This window comes from Triturus cristatus, chromosome 3_1, assembly GCF_964204655.1.
Source record: "Triturus cristatus chromosome 3_1, aTriCri1.1, whole genome shotgun sequence".
NCBI classification, from domain to species: Eukaryota; Metazoa; Chordata; class Amphibia; order Caudata; family Salamandridae; genus Triturus; species Triturus cristatus.
In genome coordinates, this window is record NC_140583.1 from 256591797 (window position 1) to 256611604 (window position 19808).

The 19808-nt window shown below is 44.0% G+C and overlaps 1 protein-coding gene across 3 annotated transcripts in view; it reads left to right on the plus strand.

Annotated features, from left to right (window-relative positions):
* The window catches only part of LOC146860054 (uncharacterized), a 300404-nt gene that overhangs the window by 252636 nt on the left and 27960 nt on the right, over positions 1-19808 (plus strand). For all 3 annotated transcript variants that reach the window (XM_085643828.1, XM_085643827.1, XM_085643829.1), the window contains 2 exons: positions 3893-4047; positions 4986-5095. In XM_085643828.1, the coding sequence (XP_085499954.1) occupies positions 3893-4047; positions 4986-5095 (265 nt within the window). The remainder of the gene's footprint in view (positions 1-3892; positions 4048-4985; positions 5096-19808) is intronic.

The window sequence follows — 19808 nt, forward strand, 5'->3', positions numbered from 1 at the left end:
GCCCCGACCCATGAAAAAGGCAACTTACTTGACCCTATATTTAGTAACTGCCTGGATCTAACTGTTGATCAACCCACCCCCCTTCCATGGTCAGATCATTTTTTGGTCCCGTTTACCTGGGTCACACACAAAACCCCCCAATTACCTTCCCAAGTCACCACCAGGAGGAATTGGTCAAAACTCCCTTTGGAGTCCTGGCTGCACAACCTGAACTCCACTCGCCCGCTACCCTGCCTAGACCCCAATGTGGCAAACGTCAACTTTGAAAGCTGGATCACCCATTCGCTAGACTCGATCCTTCCGTTCCGCAGATCCTCCTCGAAGAGACTACAGAAATCTGCCCCCTGGTTCTCCGACTCTCTAAGACAGCTAAAACGCCTTTGTAGGCAACGAGAGAGAGCCTGGCGTTTAGATTTCCTCCCAGACAAAAAGGCCTCCTATAAAGAAGCGATCAAAGCCTACAAAGAAGGGATCAGAACGGCCCAGGCAATCCACTACTCTGAGAAAATACTAGAAGCGAAATCAAAGCCCAAAGAAATTTTCCAAATTATAAAGCAATGCTCTAGTGCCAACACGGCACCCCCTTCTAATAAAACTCAGGACCAATGCAATGAGCTGGCAGATTTCTTCTACAACAAAGTTCTAAATATTTATTCCACTTTTTCAACTGCAGCTACAACCCCGGTTGGGATTAATCCACCCCTCCCTAAACCACCTCTTCACCCAGACCAGCCTTCCCTTGAGCACTTCCCTCCTCTGGACCTCGACACTTTAAGCAAAGTGGCACGACAAGTCAAGTCGGGCTCTCCTTGTGACCCTGCTCCTCCAGAGGTCCTGATGCAGGCAAGCAACGCCACCCTGCCTGTAATCCTGGATCTTCTAAACACGTCCATATCCGCTTGCTCTGTCCCCACAGCCTGGAAGCAGGCCATGGTACGGGTGCTATTGAAGAAACCCAGCCTAGACCCAGATGACCACTCCAGCTATCGCCCCATCTCACTTCTCCCTTGGGTTAGCAAGGTGTTAGAGAAGTACATAAATGCGCAGCTGGTCCAGTTCCTGGAGGACCACTCTCTATTACACACATCCCAGACAGGCTTCAGACCGAAGCATGGCACAGAAACCGCCTTGTTAGCGGTCACCGAAGAAACTAGAAGGATACTGGACCAGGGAGGATCAGTGGCAGTGATCCTCCTTGATCTAAGTGCCGCCTTCGATACGGTCAAGCTATACCACCCTGCTGGACCGTCTCCATAACATCGGAGTTTCTGGTGACGCCTTAAAGTGGTTTGATTCCTTTCTGTCTGGGAGGTCGTTTCAGATTTTCGACGGTGAGACAGTATCCTCTAGTAAACCCCTGAGCTGCGGAGTACCGCAGGGCTCCTCCCTGAGCCCTGTATTGTTCAACGTGTACATGAGGCCGCTGGCGGGTGTTGTAGAACCGTATGGCATTAAAATCGTGTCATACGCCGACGACACCCAGCTTGTGGTCTCGCTGGCCACCAAGAACAACAGGTATTCCCCAGCCGATCTGCTAAAATGCCTAGAGGATGTCAAGGAATGGATGACCAACTCCTCCCTAAAACTAAACGGAGAAAAGACGGAGCTCATGCTCCTAGGCCCAACCTCTCCTGTGCCTTTCACCTCATTGTGGCCCAGTGCGCTGGGCCCCCCTCCCATCCCTAAGGAAAGTGTTAAGAGCCTGGGAGTGTGGCTGGACAACAAACTTTCCTTCTCCACTCAGACCACAAAAGTGTCCGCCAAGTGTTTTGGCCTACTTAGAATCTTGAGGAAGGTTCTCCCGCTACTTCCCCTAGAGGCCAAAAAGGTGGCTGTACAAGGTCTCATCCAGTCTCGCCTGGACTCGAACAATGCCCTATACGTGGGGGCACCTGAGACGACCCTCCGGAAATTGCAGGTCGTGCAGAACTGTGCAGCACGTTCCCTGCTGAAAATTCCGCGTACCCAGTCGGCCAGACCTGCCCTAAAAAGTCTCCACTGGTTGCCAGTGAGGCAGAGAGTGGCCTTCAAGGCCCTGTGCTTGGCGCATCGCGCCTTCTGGAAAACGGGCCCAGCCATCAACAGCGACCTTGTCATCCCCTACCATCCTAACAGGAACCTTCGGTCGGAGGCGTTCCTTGCCGCTGTTCCCAGAGTGAAGCGAGCCAGGTCTGGGGGTAGGCGGTTCTCTTTGAATACCGCCAGGCTCTGGAATGCTCTCCCCCTTCCACTCCGGTCCAACCCTGACCTACTCTTATTCCGTAAAAATTTGAAGACACTGCTGTTTGCCAAATCCTGTCTATCTTAATTCCTCCCCCGTCACTCTATGTTCAACTCAGCGCTTGGACGCCTACGGGCAGCAACCGCGCTTAACAAATATCTTTTCTTTACTTTACAAGTCCCAGGTCCAATCGGTAGCTGGCACCTGTTTTGGGCTACTAAAAATGAGGAATTTCCTCCCCCTGCTTCATATCTCACATAGGAAAACTGTGGTCCAAGCACTGATCACGTCAAGGCTGGACTATGTAAATGTGTTGTATCTGGGCCTTCCGGACTACTGATTGAGCCACCTCCAAGTAGTTCAAAATGCGGCAGCAAGGGCCGTGCTTATGGTCGGACCCAGTTCACACATGTCTCTTCACCTTAAATCCCTGCACTGGCTTTCAGTGAAAAAAGGGTCCGTTTCAAAGCCCTGGTGCTGACTTTTAAGGCCCTAAATAACATCCGCCCCGTACATCAGGAATAAAATTCAGCCCTATAAACCACCCAGAACCCTGCGGTCATCAACCCAGCAACTGACAATTGTGCCCAAGTTCTGCCGTTCACATAAAGGAGGACGCTCCTTTCAGGTAGCAGCCACAAAATTATGGAACAGTCTGCCACTATCCACTAGACAAGAACGTAATCTCCTCAACTTTAGGCGAATCTTAACCTGGCTCTTCCAACAGTAAATGAGCTGTCTCGTTGCTAGGTCTCTCATATGCTCTGTCTTGGGATCAAGACCGCGCCGGGACCATCCCTGGAGTAGCCACGCGCTCTACAAATACCCTATAACATAACATTATCGGAATGATTGGAAAACTTCCATTTTTAAAATATATATTTAAAGTTTGTTCATTTCCATAACACATGAATGACCCCATCACAAGCTGAAGACCTTCTCACAGGTACGGGCCTCTTTACAAGTTTGGCCATCCTTATGGATTTAGTTGGGGATTTTATTATGATTTCTTTGTGTTAAAGTGCCAATATAGCGCCTCTGTCATTTGAGTGCCGTCATACAATATTAGAGGAAGCTTTAAGATTGTGATGGCCGTATTTTGCAAGAGCTTGGTGTTAGTTTTATCGGTAATTTTTTAATGAGATTACATTTTGGCAGGTAATTTGACAGCGTGCTCTCTGGCCATCAATTTCACAAATCCAAAAGTTACTTGAAAATGTTCAAATAATTTAGTAGCCCCCTAAAACCAAACGATTATTCATTACTGATCCAAGATAACGGACCACTGGGAGAAACTCTTTCGGCTGAAACATTTGGCCTGAGGCCCAGCACACGATTTGTTCATATATTTGGGTGTGAAAAGTATGAGTTTTATCATCTATAAAAAGTTTCTAATTCTGAAATGCAACCATGTAGCAAAAAAAAACCCACATTGACTAGCTTATAAGATCTGCTAACTATTCCTTAACTTCTGAAACTACTTCAAACCTTTTACTTTAATTTACACAGGTCCATTCTGATGTGTTCAATGTCTTCCTGTACTCCGGACTGGTCTGTTTAGAGGGGGGGGGGGGGGGGGTGGCTTTCTCTTGCATTTCCTTACTCTTACGTATATGCTGTAAAACAACTTTTTTGCGCTGCTGTATTCATTTCTCCCATTCACCATTGCAGGAGCGGGTCTGTTTTGATCCGAGGAGAGCTAATATTCCAGAGGCCAGCACCGCCCAGTAAGGACGTTCTGCAGACCCTCACTGACGCAGTCGGATCTGGGAACGTTTTTGGAAGATCGTCCTTCCTGGTGGATCCGACCTCCTTTGTTGTGGCAGGTACTTTTTATAAGAAATAGTTTGGGTCTTTTTCTGACTTGATGCATGTCGAGGGATACAATTTACACTCGGAGGTATTGCATTATGGCTAAGTTGCTGCTGGTGTTTTTACAGGTCTAGGCCTTTGGTCTAAGGGATGGAATCCGGGAATGAGTAATCTTAAGGAATACAGAGCATTTCACTTGGAGATGCATTGCCCAAGGGAGGCATATGACTTGGCATTCCTTTCTGCAAACACTGACTAGCCCAGAGCTGCAAACTGAGCACCAAACTTCAGTCTCTGGAACTAGGTGACTTGGACAATGAGCATCTCCCGTGTAGAATATACTGGCCTGGTGTTAGAATTGTTCAACAGTCTCCTCCAGGAGAAGATGGTGTGTCAGTGACATGGCCGAGGGGCTCCAGTCACCCCTTAAGCTGGATTACTTGCAGGCATTGACAGTTTCTTGTTGACGAAGACCAGCAGTGATAGGCTTTATTTGGAAACTGGCATTGTTGCATATAAAATGTAGTCCTGTTGCGCAATTTTTTTCCTCTTTCCATGGCATGTTGGTTATACGAATAATTAAATGTAAAATGAGCCTGAAAGGTGCCCAAACTATCTGCAAATATTTGTTTTCATAAGTTGTCAGTCATGTTTGCCAGTCACCAATGGAAATACTGCATTGTGGTATTCTTCATCAGTCCGACCATTGAGACGTTTCGTTATTCAGTCTTGCATTCCTTCCCGTAACAACTTTCTAGGCAGAACAACCTTCAGTATCTTTTCATTGTCAACTTTGAAAATAGATTCTTCACAATATATTTTATTAAGCCATCTGAATCCATCTCTGTCAACATAACAGGCTCATATTTAATTAGAGATACATGAGTGCAGAAATTTCCGAGATGGGGTCCGATCAGTGTTTCTCTAACTTCTTTACCATGCTCCATTCCAGATGCTAAGCCGGATCTTAATGCGCAGGATCCATACTTCCCTGGTTATGCTGTAGCAATCATCGTCATGTGTGGGCTGGCCATCATCGCCCTTCCCTTCATCATATTCCTGGTGAGATTATGTGAAACTGATGCAAAGCGTGTTCTACATCAAACCATGATTGACTATGTGAACGAGTCAACATATTAACTCCAGGTCCAATGTACTTCTAAACAGTTTGAATTTAAACAATGATTTTATTAGCATTACTAAATAGGCAGTAGCGTGACCAGAGCCCAAGGTAGGACTGTGGCAATGGTATCTATATGGCACATCGGCAGTGTATTGCGTTGGGCATGCTTGCTATTGCAGGGAGATGTATAAATCTGTTGAATTTGTCAACAGTTCAACCCTGAGCTTGTGCACTGCACTGCACTGTATTGGACTTGTTGTAGTAAGATGCTTGAATTCTATTAGCTAACTCTAAAGTCTGGCTCATCTTCTCAGAACAATTTGCTCATCTTGTAGCAGGCCATGATATTCCATTAAAATACATTTTCCGTAATTGCTTTCAGCACTGATGATCGGTAGAAACTGCTTAAACCAATCCGTCACTAAAGCCAGTGGTGTTATATGGGCAGATCACTGATGCTACTCAGACGTTTGGCATGTGGTCAACATTAGACCAACAGTGGCCTTCTTGCATTGACTGTAACCTCATGCTGAGATGGACAGCTAACCAGTATTGTGTGTAAGAGCTATGACTCCGATAAATTTGCAGCATGGTGTCTTCAGATCACCTTGTGTATGTCCAAGTTCAAATACTCTTACTCATTCACCATCTCACAGTTCTATGAAGTTTCGAAGAGGTTTGTGAGTTCACTCTTGGTGGTGCTAGTATGTGGATGTGAATTAAAAGACTGTTATGAGATACATTTTACAGTTTTGTAATATGGCACTGATTTTATCATGTCTTATATTGGTTTTGTAGAATTTTATTAGGTGATGGCTGGAAAAAAAGGACTTCATATTTAATCCTTTGATTTTTACCTGCTTCAGGTTTGTTTCACAAAGTGAAGGATTCTATTTACATCGGGGGGAGGGAGGGAATTACTATGCTGCCCATATAGCTATGTACATTCTGCTTGGATTACCATCTGGGTGTTCGTACTGGGAAGTGGTCCTTGGTTACAAACTAGAATAAAGGATGTGTTGTGTGCCTTCTTGGTCATACAATCCACCGCGAGCCGAGCTCTCCATACAATTGCTAGGAACCTCTAGTAGTACTAAAGGCTGCAAAATCTTCCCAAAGACTGCAGTGCTGTCCTTCATACAACAGATAAGTTTAAGAAATTGAAAGCGGACAGACGAGCTAAGAAACTAGGCAAAACCTGGAACACAAGCAAATGCAAATCATGCAAAAGCGGCGATGCACCATATTGGTCAAAATCAATGCAAAGCAGAAAAGTTGGGACTCATTTTATTTAGGGATTTGTCAGTTACGGCTTATCGCTCAATAGGGATACAAAGCCAACTAGAATTAATCACAGGAAATAAAGCGACCATCAGTGTAGTTTGTCCTTCCAGAGTCGGATAGCTTACCTGTACAGATTGTGGTTTACATGGAATCTGACCTAGTTGAAGGACTGAAAATTAAACCAGTGACTCCAGAAAGATAGGTTGGGGCTTGCAAAGACTTTGTCAATTAGAAAAGTAGCTGAGATTACCCTTTCAAGAGCATGATTATGTGAACAAGAACTTCAAAGCAGTCAAAGAAAAGCTAAGTAAAAGTTATACTAATATCCAGTTGCAATTCATTAAAAGGGGACAGAAGGTCTTTCACTGCCCATCCCTTATCATGCACTCCTACCCTACCCTACCTTAACATTATCAGCTTCAAGATCATGGAAACTCATAAGGGGCTATGCAAATGTTGAATCTGTCTCGAGTTGCTAAATCATGCAAAAGGTGTGATTTCCATTTCTGCCCCAAGAGGAACTTTGCGGTTCTCCTCTCCAGTAAGATCATTTGCATCTCACCCCATCTCTTCCATACAACTGCCCCAAGTGACAACTGATGGCTTCATACCGAAATGAACAATTCCTTTTCTGCTAGCCTTGTTTTCAGTCTGCTCAGTTCTCCCCTAACTCCAGTGGCAGCTCATGTCTTCCAGCTTATTACTTCCACCAATTACCCTCTCATTCATTAGAGATTCCAACTTGACCCACTGGCCTTTCCTTGACTTCCCTCTCGCTTTTCTGGAGCACAGCTATTTCAGCCTTCCTGCTATATTTAACAGGAGATCATTTGCACCGAATGTGTTGACTATGAATCATTCCACACAAACGCATTATTGACTCTCAGGCTAATGTTAAACTTGAGAAATGCCTGGTCAAAGGTTTTTTGTTTTTTTTCTGCCCCATCCCGTTTCCTTCAGTCTCACTCGAGTGTGGGGTTCTGCCCTTCTCGCAAGGTCCAGGTTTGCTACTTTGAGCCCCCGATACCGACACAGAGTATCACTAAAATGTATATTCTGGAAAACAATAGAGGCCTGTGTCCGATCTGTAACTGGAAAAGGAAATTTTTAATCGGCATTCACTGGGGAACAGCTGTATTGTGAGCAAGGTCTGACCAGCTCGCTGAAAACTCTGCTTTTGAGGGGCGTTTACAAAATTCTGCAGAATATGGAGGCTGGGCCCAAATTTTTATCATCACTTGAGCTTCCTTTGTCTAATTTAGATCCTTTTGGCATTACTGGATAATCTTCTTAATTTCCAACCACAGCTAAAATGCTTTCCTCTGCATGTTTTTCTCAGAAGGAGTGTCAGTCCACCATAATCAAACCTACCTATGAAGAAGGGAAATATCAATGGGATGATTATAACCACCTTTCTCAATGGCTTCTCAATCTGTTTGTGCTCATAGTCAGGCAAATCTGCCAGGCCTTTTGTGCAAAAAATTCTTTAATTTGCCATATCGCTAGCCTCAAAGGGGTATCTCTATATGGTCATTATCCAGGAGCTAATTATCTTGTACAAGTAACATGTCCGGATTCAATCACTCTGCACAAACTGCAAGGGTTGGTGGCTTGTCACCAAAGTAATCTTCCACCAAGAGTGTGGCTAATAACGCTAACCCGATGGAGTCAAGCTTTTGCTCCAGGTAAATCTTGCGGTTTGCTTCATATTGTTTCTGGTATATGGTGGCAGAAATACAGTTGTACAAAAATCCTGTTGCCAAGTTAAACATTTCCCAATTCCATGGTAAGACGAGCAATGAGCCCTGTGCCAGATACTGCCTCCATTTAAGCTGACACGTTTTAATGTTGGGTCTTTCAGTTTCAATGGAACCTCCACTTTCTTACTCTGGGGGATACGGGCTCTGTTAAGAGATTATGTGGCCTACAAACGTCATGTTCCTTTTTGCCGATTTTTGGTAACTTATGTGACTTATACATGTTGCTCCTCGATCTGTTCTGTGATATCCCCAACCAGAGGCGGCTGGTGAACTTTGAAAGCGGTGGGGTGTACATATGTACCTATGTACCTGGAATCTGAGCAAGCGAGTAAGGTGGGAACTGTAAAAGAGGTTTTGGGGGGAGGGTTCTATCCTCCACCAACAATGTGAAAAAAAACAAGGCCAAATGAGTTAGATTACTGTGTATTTTTTAAGTAAATTGGCTAAAACTCCAGAGGAGCAGAATGGAATATTCCAGTGTTTTTTTTATGGTGTCGGGCAAGTGCAACTCCCTGTCAGCTTGTTGGAGCGCAACTTCCCCCAAGACAACTCCGAATCAATGGTGGCAAAATAGGTTTTTCATCAGAATTTCCCTTAGAAACTTGGAAAAGAGCAGAGTGTAATGCAGAAAGTAAAACAGCTATACCATATCACATGATCCATCATTTCTCAAAATGCACATTATTGCATCTTGCCCCTTCACAATGGGAATGTGAGTCCTGTGTATGACCAAATTCCTGCTTGTAGGGGCTTAGTCGGCACAGCTGGAGCTAGCACTCCTACAAGCACACCTTGAATTCAATAGCAAGAAAGACGCAGGCAAAATCGACTGCAGGCAGGTAGACAGACTGCCATCACAGCAATAAAACAAAGTGCAATAATAAACTATAGTCCGTAATGTCCAGTGGAATGCATTTTCAGTTAATGTTGGAAGATAACCATTGTTCACTAACATCCTCCAAATTACTGGTGCTCATGAGGCTGTCTGAGTGACCATTAGTGGTCACCCACCTGCCAATGAACTGTGAACTATACCTGGTTTCTTTCAGCCTTTCTTGCTATTTAACTATGCTAACATTGGAGGCTGGAGCATAGGTGTCTATAGAATCCATGTGGTTATCCTGGAACTTTGTATTGTAATGTAAAGGGCATTTGTAAAGCGCTCTGTTACTCAGTGTCCTGGTGCTATGCACCTCACGTTATGACTGGTAAACCTAAAAAGCAAGGTCTTCAATTTATTACCAAACTGGGAGGTGGCTAAAATGTTCCGTAACTCCAAATGGAGTTTGTTCCACGCTGACTGTCACAAGAATGAAAAGGGCCTGCCAACCGTTCTAGACCTCTGGAATCCTTTGGACTTTGACCAAAAAAGGTTAGCTGAGCAAAGGCACCTAGATGGAGCATAGAAAAAGATAACAGCACTGAGGTACCCCACACCAGCCTGATGAAGGGCCCTATGTACCAATAACAAGATGTTAAAAAGAATCCTTTCCGACTAGTGAGCTTGTGCAATGTCCTCAATGTGGAGATACATGTGTTCTCAGTGGTAGGCCTAGAAAAATAGTAGCTTCCGTGTTTTGAACTGCCTACAGTTTGCTAGTCAAATAGTCACAGACCCAGATACTAATCATTACTTTAGTAAACCCTCAATGCCTGTGCTACCTGTTGCTGCGAGACAAAATGCTAAAACTTTCTTAGCATACTCAACAGGTCAGAACACGTCCACTCTCAATGCATTAACCCAAGGAAAATATTAAAGGCCACCATCAATCTTAATGCCCAGATTCTAGGCCGAGCTATTATGGCGTAGTGTTGGCGGAGCATCCACAGGCCCAAAAGACTGCCAAGACTTATGTACCTTTAGACCAAAAAAAGTATCTGTCCTTTCGGCATTACATTTGAGCTAGTGGTGTCAGCATTTGGAAAATTGCCGTCAGACAGGTTATATTTTTTTACCAAGGAATACCTGGGTGGTAAATTCCGTTCCGCTCGCGGAATTTGGGTAATTTTGCGTTCCACGGAGAAAGGGGAATTGCCCAAAATTCTGCTGTCCGCAGTTTTGCGGAATTTTTTGCTTGTTCGTGTTCTCAAAATGCGTGTTCGTGAGATATTCCCCCCGAGCATGCAAACAGCATTCGCGAACCGGAAAAAAGCATTGAGAACAAGCAATTCCACGTGTTCACTGAATTTCTGCGTGCTCGCGGGTATTTTTTACCGTTTTGCGGAGCTTTGCGTAGCGCGATGATGCAAATTCCTCCCAACCCTACAAAATAGCAAGTGGAGTGAGATGAATATTAAATAGTGTAGGACTCACTCGAGCCCTGAGGTACTCCCACTTGCAAATCAAGCAACCCAGATGAATAAGGACACCAGACCTCTTGACCCCTTCCTGCAAGGAACGGGGCCAACCAGTCCCATGCAGACCCCCAATTTCCAATAGTATAGTACAGGGTACTGTGTTGAAGGCGGCAGAGATCTAACCTAGTCAGCACTGCCCTAACTTCGACATCTAAGGCACCCCTGATATAATCTACCACTTCCACTAGCTCGGGCTCCGTACTGAAACTGGGGCGAAAACCAGATTAGCTTGGATCTAATAAATTGTTCCTTCCCAAGAACTATGAGAGCCGATGACTAGCGTGCTTCTCGAAAGGACTGGAAACAAAAATCGGGTCATATTTGGATGTTTGCCAGGGTCAGTCTGGGGTTTATTCAGCTGCGGCAGGATTTTTGCCGGCTTCCAGGTGGGAACCTCTATTGCTGATGATGAAGAAGCATTCAAAAGTCTATTGGCCACCGTATTAATGTCTGACCCTAAAGACAGCGGGTCCGGGTGTGGGGGGGGGGCATAAGGGTTTGATGGAGATCTGGGTTTAAGGCTGTGGCTTGCTGTATGAAATCCTTTCAAGGCGATGGGATCAAACCAGCCAAGAGTCATTGGATTCTGCATTGGAGAAGGCTGCATATTGCCCCCCATTGACTTCTGCATGGCAGTAGGAAGACTGGCCTTGGATAGTCGCAAACATAGTCTGAAAGTAGTGACCCATTGTTCACACCAAACCCTACAGGGTTCCTGGCGCCCAACAGTAGCCGCCGGGGAAATAAAGGTTTCCACTCATTTTCTGCTTCCCACTTCTTAATGTAGGATTAGAAAGCGGGAAGATGGCTGAAGCCTTTAGTTGAAACCAATAGGTTTGTGTGGGTGTTAGATTGCGAGAAGAGAGGTGATGCTAGATAGGGTTTGATAGATTGTGGTTACTTGGCGTTGCTCTTTTGTGGCTGGTCCTCCCTAAAGCAATACAATACATTCGAGTCGAGTTTGTTTTATAAAAAAAATATGCAGAGGTGCACAAAAGAAATAAACAGTTTACATAAAGACAAATAGATACCCATTTAGTGACTGATTTGTACAAAGTGAAATCATAAAACCTGGATAAAAAATGGCTTTTCTGTTTAAATTAAGTTATCTTGGGCACGTTTTTATTTCACAAACTTTTTCTCTTCTCTCTCGTATGAAATCATTTTAAAATGTGAGTTTGGGATACCAGCTGTAGAAAAACCTAATGTTTCATTTAATAGATTACAATATTTATCTATAATCTGGCCACGTGCAGGGTTCACATGACCACTTTTATGCCTCTAGTTCACTAATGGTTCAGGTTTAAAAACTATCACTTTGAATAAGTATTTCTCAGTGTAATGTGACCCTTTAAAATTGACCAATCTTCCATATGTCAAAGAAATACAGCTGTTTTAGTTTGGAGGACACAGTCCTATTCACATGTTTGTTGTATGATTTACAAATCAAATCTTTTTAGGGCTTGTCTAGAAATGAAAATGCTGTGCCTGCTTCAGGTTTGTTTTTCTTCCATTAACAGACAATACAGACTTGTAAATCCACACGGAGGCATCCTCAGACACGCCCTCAAGTAAACATACATGTATACATAGCTAGAACCACACTCATGCACAAAACCCACACATGCTGGTTTTGAAACTTCTCATCTGACGGGGAGCTTCTGCTTGTCTGGCCCTGAGAATCATGAATTTGTCTCCTGCACTACACTACAGCTTCTGTTCTCCTTTTTTTTTTTTTTTTTAACTCCTGCCGGAGCATCTGCCCACTCAGAAGCCAGGATAGAGTTCAAGATCCAGACCCTCCTTCTCTAAACCAGCTTCTGATAGGGCATATGAGAATGATAGCCACACCCCGAGGTTCGTCAGCTATGGAATGTGAATGCGTGGGTTTGTATGAACCAAAGCCTGTGTGTATGCACAATACCAACGTGCACAATAGGGGTCCCTCTGGTGTTAATATGATGATGCAGTTTATTGCGCCGGATTCTTATCTTACCATTCCTAACAATCTTCGGCTGACTGGACCTTTTTACCTGCTGAAAAGTGTAAAGTGTAAAGGGGAGAAAACCAATTCATTCAAAATTAGACCAATGAACCAATCAATCCAGACTCTGAAGGATCACAGACTCCGAATAAAAGTTTAGGGGATTTATTACAAAGCCAAAAAATAACTGAACATACAGGCACCTCATAATGAGGTTAAAGAAATACATGGGCACTAATACAAAGTTTATCCTACGCACCAATCTAATCCTGTGAAGCATAAAAAGCTCAAAATATTAGTCAAGCAATAACTGCTCCGACATCTAAATCCGTCTTCATTAGTCAGTACAAAGAAATCCGTTAAACTGTCCCTACACTATCACTAAGGTGACATCCCTATTTAGCATATTACAGGCAAAATCAAGAAAAAAGTGTCAGCTTGTGAAGACTTCCTAAGTACACTCACGTTGCATGGGGCAGAAGCCGATGCTGCAAATTCATTTTAAGTCTTCTTCCTCAGTATCGATCCTTTCCTTCTACCCCTAATGGCTCATTGCTCACATCTGCTTTCCTCCTCCCTTGGGGCACTGTCACGAATACAAAATGTACAATACAGAGGACACGCCTCTGGAACACTTCTGGCTTAGCACCTCTCGTAGGTAATTTTCCACAAACTTGTGCTTTGTCCAGCAACGGTTGGTATGGCCTTAAGTCCCAGGCTTCTTTCAATTATCGACATTCCAAGATACTCTGTTGCGAGCCGCCTCCATACCGAACTCCTAAAACAAAGAGCATCAGTCTAACAAAGACAGTGTCCTTGCACCTGCAACAGAAGTATGAGAACAAGAAAACCTTGCATGCACATACATTTCGCTGACTATCTCCAAATGAACCTTCCCAAGGAGAATGCATTTTGGGCCTGCACAATTCAGCTAACATAAATGAATAGGCCTTTCATAGCAAAACGCGAATACTCATTTAGGCCTTTACACATCAAGAATTACACGCATTATTTAAGTTACATCTGCAAGCAATATACTTTATCACGTTAAAGCACAATTAATCATCTCTACATGTGCAGATTTAATATGGTGCACGTTTAAACCGAATGCATTACATTACACACTAACTACTTCCTTAAGCATTTACATTGAATGTTTAGGATTACATAAATCTATTAAATACCACATTTCTATTAATCAAATTTTTAATACAACAAATATATGTGGGTGCGCACTATCCATGGTTATGATGCACCCCTACAAATTTCAGACTAACATGACACACTATCACAGTTCTTGCGAACCATCTGTAATGTGGTTTGTTTTCTTGTTAAAGCTGGAACACTTCCAGCAGCAATTGGAAGAGGTGGAGCCACCACCCTGGTGCCCCCTGCCCCTCTATTGGCAAACCACCACTGCTGCTGCTCCACAGCCTCCTTTGCTCCAGCTCTGCCCACACTACATGGGTCCCTGCCCAAACTTTTTATACAGGTTAAATCGACTTGCATTGCTTTGAGCAAACCAACTCCAGAATTCTTAGTCATTTTCACCCAAGTACAAAACCAACAGATCTGGGCACGGCTATTCCACAATGAATTTTGTGAGCCTACCAAGTAACTCACCCCATCTCATGCCACCCTTCCCCCTCCAAGACACAACTACTCTCTATCCAGCCCCAACTGCACTCAAAGTCGTTTGTTCATCCTGTTTTTCAGCGGAACGAACCAATGAAGATCGAACAATCCATACTGCTGTGATTGCACTGGGAAGACCAGCAACACAACCTAAGAAAGAAAAAAAAACAAAGTATTAACCGGGAGAATACAATCCTCCTTACTTATGCATCCTAATATACCTTATATCAATCTGAAGACCAGCTGCCCAAAACATTTACCTGCTCAGATTACAAGCTTGCCCATTCAACCTCAGTTACTGCCCCAATCTTGAGTGCCAGATTCATCCACTGCCAAACCCCTGTCGCTTAAAGCACTCCTCAAGACTCTTAAGAACTTGAAATGGAGAGAATGTTGAACCATTCTCATGTAGAAAAACACGCCCTTGGTAGCCCTTGTAGTTGCATTTTACATTCATGCCCTAAATTACTTTCTTTTACGGTCTTCAACTCAATTGTTTCTCGTTCGCTTTTTCAACATCTGCATTTTGTTTGCAAAACTCATCAGTTCCAATTTGTTTGTCTGAGCCCTTTGGGCACAGTTCTTTAGGGCGTACCTTCAATGTCTAATCACCCCCTTTGAAGATATGTTGCTGGTAATGGAGCACATGCTGTTTAGATTCTATCCGTGTTGCCACACGAAATATCCGCACACAGAGCAACACCTTGTGTGATCTTTGTTTTTCAGCCACTTACAAAGAAATAGACTGCAACGCTTGTAGTTGGTTTCGGTTAAAAAAAAAACTATGGGACCGGAGGGCACGTAATCTCGAAATGCCACAGATAGCACTGTAGACCTCTTTGGCAAAGAACACACCCAAGAAGAGTCCAGTCTAGGAAGAAGAGACTACCTCCATCAAGGACCGCTCCAAAGTTGAGCTAGACTTGGAGATGCAGGAACTCCCATCTTCCCAGGGTACTGGGACCCCTGCTTCTTCAGCCAAGCTGTCCAAAAACATTTCAGCTTTGCTGCTCCCACTATTCGAGGTCGCCAGACGACCACCACTGCCTTCTGGCCATGGTGGGATCCAAAAAACTGTTTGCACAGCACACCCCTGGGCTCGTGCCAAAGATTACTACCAAGGCAAAGCCTTCGGCATCAACTTCTTCAGACCGAGAACCTGCTTTGGTACTGACCCAATTTTCTATGCCAACACCATCTTCCTCAGTACAGACTAAGCATCACCCTTCGAAACCAAAACCTTCGGAGCCCAAGGACTTCAGAACATCTTCTGTCTCCTGTCAAACCCATTCTGGAAAAAATGGACGTTCGCCAGCAGAAAATACAGATCCAAGTGGGAACTGGTTGTATTCTTGCTGCACCATCCTCTCCTCCAAAGAGGAAATTGACAATTGAGGAAGCTCTAGATGTATCCCTTCCTCCAAGGAAGAAAACTAAGGACCAGGACACTAACCCTGCCTATCAACCAGTGGTGTAACGAAACTTGAGGGTGCCCCCTGCAAAGTACATGGAGGACCCCCGTTCCGGCTCACTCAGGATCTCTCAGGCCAGCATACTTTGCTGAGGTGGCCCCCTGGCACAAAATCAACAGGGTTTGCCCAAATACCCCTTCACCTTCTGGGCAAGCAATTATCACACCATACAATAAGTGATGTGGAGGGATGGATTCATTCAAAGTAGACATAGGGTACATCAAATTACTCCTATTTCTTGGTGCCTAATACCATCTCATTTATCTACGTCTCAAACAGCCACATACCATTGTGTATTCCTGGTTGGAACAATTATTAATTACTTTTTAATAGTTCTCCATCAAATCAACATCAAATGACCATACACAAGGTATACAAAAAGTACATAAATCACAAAATTGTTTCTTGCCCCCGCGATTTTACAATAAAGTGTTCCCTTACTAATTAACTGCAATCCACTGTGGTAATCATCTACAGACTTGCGGTACCAATTACACCTCTACAACCTTTTAATAGTGTGCACAACCATTTTTAACACAATTTGCTATTTCATAGATTTCTCCTTTCTTCAACGGTCTATGCATTTCAGCCCTTTCATTTGGGCCTCATCAGGACAAGGGTATAAGGAACAACTTGAGGCCTCCCCCGGGTGCTAATATGCATCTGTCACGGTCTGCGAATTAACCGTATGGCACGAGAGAAACCATATTCAATTGCACTTAGCTGGCACGCTTTCAACTTATCATGGTGCACTTTATCTTCGATTAAAAGTTAGTCCTGCGTACGAGTGTTCCAGCACAGTCCTCAAATAACGCCCAATGTCGCTACTTCATGGGTGCCAGTATACTTCTCTACTTCGGGCAACACCTTCCCGAAGTAGAGGAGTATACTCCAGAGGTTCATGCAGGTCCACCTCAACAGAGGCAGCCACTTCCCAACACAAACAGCTTCATACCTCTGACAGGTTACTACAGAGGCTCGTTCATAGGCAACACCATAGATATTAGTAAGGGTGCCTCCTCTTGAGGAGCAACACCCTCTGCAAAATAGTGACTACCCCATCCTCCCTCTGGCCACACATCTGTCTGGGAACGAGTTACATTTTTCTACCCAATCTGGCATTCCATTGCTACAGACAAATGGGAGTTAGCGATTATCCAACATGGCTATTGTCTGGAGCTCATTACCACACCGCCCACCATTCCACCTCACACTCACAGGTTCTCACCAGAACATCAAACCCTAGTCAAGCAGGAGGTCCATGCACTTCTCATCAAAGGGGCCATGGAACCAGTTTCACTCCAACAGCAGGGTTCAGGGGTATGCTTCCTATACTTCACAATCCCCCAAAAGGACAGCTCTCAAAGCTAATTTGAGATCTCAAGCCTAAACAAGTACATCCTATCAGAACATTTCCATATGGTTACCTTGTAGGATGTCATGCCATTCTTCAACAGGGTGACCTTATGGCACCTTTAGACACAAAGGGACGTTCGTTCCACATACCAGTACACACTGCTCACTGCAAATATGTAAGATTCATGATAGCAGGCAAACCTTATCAGTTCGAAGTTCTTACATTCGGGGTCACTACCACACCTCACGTATTCGCTAATTGTCTTGCAGTATTCTCAACACATCTGCAGAGACAAAATGTTCATGTATCTCTCTACTTAGGTGATTGGCTTACCAAAGCAGGAGGGGCACCTGGACACTGCTGCCAGCAACACAGATCGCCCTGGAAGCGTGGGGCAAAGCCACAAAATCACTTGGTTGGGCCTGTAAGATAGCTAGGTAACCCTCCGATACCATGGGTATCTCCAAGGTGGGAGATATCCTCGATAAGGGGGACATTATGCCCTTCACCTCGCTGCAGAAGGAATACCAACTACACCCAACCCAATTTCTGAAATATGAGCAGTTAAGACATGCCTTGTGCCCTGAGGGCGGAGTGTGACCGTTATCTGCATATGCCCCTCTTGAGGGACGAATTGTAATGGACGCGCTATGGAAGGGAGCGATTTCTGCCACACGCAGGCAAATCAATAACGTGCCAGATACCCTGGGCCAACTACATGGTAGGTGGCTGCAGGATGAGGGGAGAACTCAAGGATGTAGACTAGGAGGTTGCACTAATGCACTGAAGGGCAGTTGCCATCAAGTCACCCCTGCGCTTGATGCAATTCAAAAGCCCATATAGGGTCTACTATGATCGTAACAAGCTACATATGATGGGAAGAGCTCTTCTACTACCTGCTTGAGCTGTGTTGACGATAGTCCTTCATTCTCAAACTTTAGCAGTGTCCCCATATACAAAGATACTGAAAAGTGAATGTCCAGGACCTATGGATTATTCTTGAAGTTTCACTTGCACTTGAGACGTGATTAGTTCTACGGGGATCCCTAATGGCGGGATATCCCACGCTTTAAACTTTTTTTTAGTGCCCTGGCCTTTGTAGTGGCCAAAAGAGCTGTGGCCAGGTATTGGGGAGGTGGGGGATGGCCCTCTACATTATGGCAGTGAAAGTGACATACAGTGGTAGAGGCTGTCCCTGCAAGTTTGACAAGATCTGAAGGTGGTGGAAAGCTTATGGCTGGGGTCCTCGGAGGGAATCTCTGGTATGACACCCGGTCTAACTGCCAGTCAGACACAAATGACCTGAGGACTTTGAGTTCAATACAACTCATAATATAACAGAAAATCACATTAATGTGACGACGTACACAATAGCTTTGTGTATATGTGAGTTATGTGCCCCCCATTGTCTTCGTTGGTTTGTGTATTAATCTGAAAAATGATAATAAAAACACATTTAAAAAAAGAAAAAAAAAAGGCTGAACATCTTTTTCCAATCATTGGGAACTTGACCCAGTGTTTTTTTCTTACCTGTAAAATACAGTTTGAAGCAATTTCTACAGCTTGGTACTTTGTGCTCTGTAGAGTGGAGGTTCAGGCCAGACTGCGAGATGTCTACTTGTGTTGTAAAGTTTGAAGTATATCTATTGAATTACCTTTCTAATGGCAATGCAATCTATAGTATCACTGGGTGCAATTCTCAATGCTTTGAATTGATGTGCACTGATGCAGGCAGGGGGGTGTTTGAACGGATAGCGAGCAGGACATATGCAGATAAACAAGCATATTTCATGTTTACCCACCCATTTACTGGTTGAATGTTTGTAGACAAATGTAATAGTATCTGGACGGTGGTCAACCTCGCATTGAATGTTTACTTATCAATCAGGTGCGCCCAGGAGTATGAATAATGAAAGCCTGTGGTTCTTTGGTTTTTCACCTCTGTGGACCCCCCACTCCCCATTAATCGTTACTGGAATCTGGAAACCCCCACTGAACATTATTGGAATTCTGGTGCTCCCACAGCATCATTTCTGAATTCCGCAATACACATATAATGAAACAATCGTTCAGCAAACTAATGCAAAAATTATGGAATCATTTATTTAATTCAGAGGTTGGGAGTTTTTCTAAATTCAATTGTGGTCGCCCATCATCCTTCGTATATTCTGTTTGAAGCACTTGCACTGCTCCCATGAGGACACCAGCTTAATTTTTAGCCTCAAATGTCAAATTCCTTTACATTTACATACCATTTTAAAGTTACATTTTACATGTTCTTTAAGTTGTATAAACTTAATTTGTTACTATTATGTAATTTTCAAAGCAGTTGCAGACTACCCAAGTAGGAGTCGCAGACACCCAAGCTTCCCCAGACCACAAATTAAGAACCGCTGATGTAAGCAGTTAAGTGGCTTACTGAGCATAAATTGAAGGTCAATATGTATCTGGTAAGTGTTTGGTGTATGTCTGATCTATGACCTGAATATTCTCGAAGATCAGTGTTGGAAATTGGGTTGTTGGTTGACTGGAGTAATAACCCTGGTAAAGCAGCAATCTCAATCCTAGTCGGGGTAATAGGCAGGCAAACCCTAAATTAACCCTTCTGGTAGCTTGGCACAGAGCAGTCAGTCTTAACTTTAGAGGCTATGTGTAAAGTATTTGTGCAACACTTCAAACAGTGAAAATGCCTCACAAAGATTCCTCATCAGGTTACAAAAATAGTTTAATTAATAAAACGAGACCAAAATAACAAATCCAATCAGTAGAACCGGGCTTTTAATTTTTTAAGAATAAACTGTA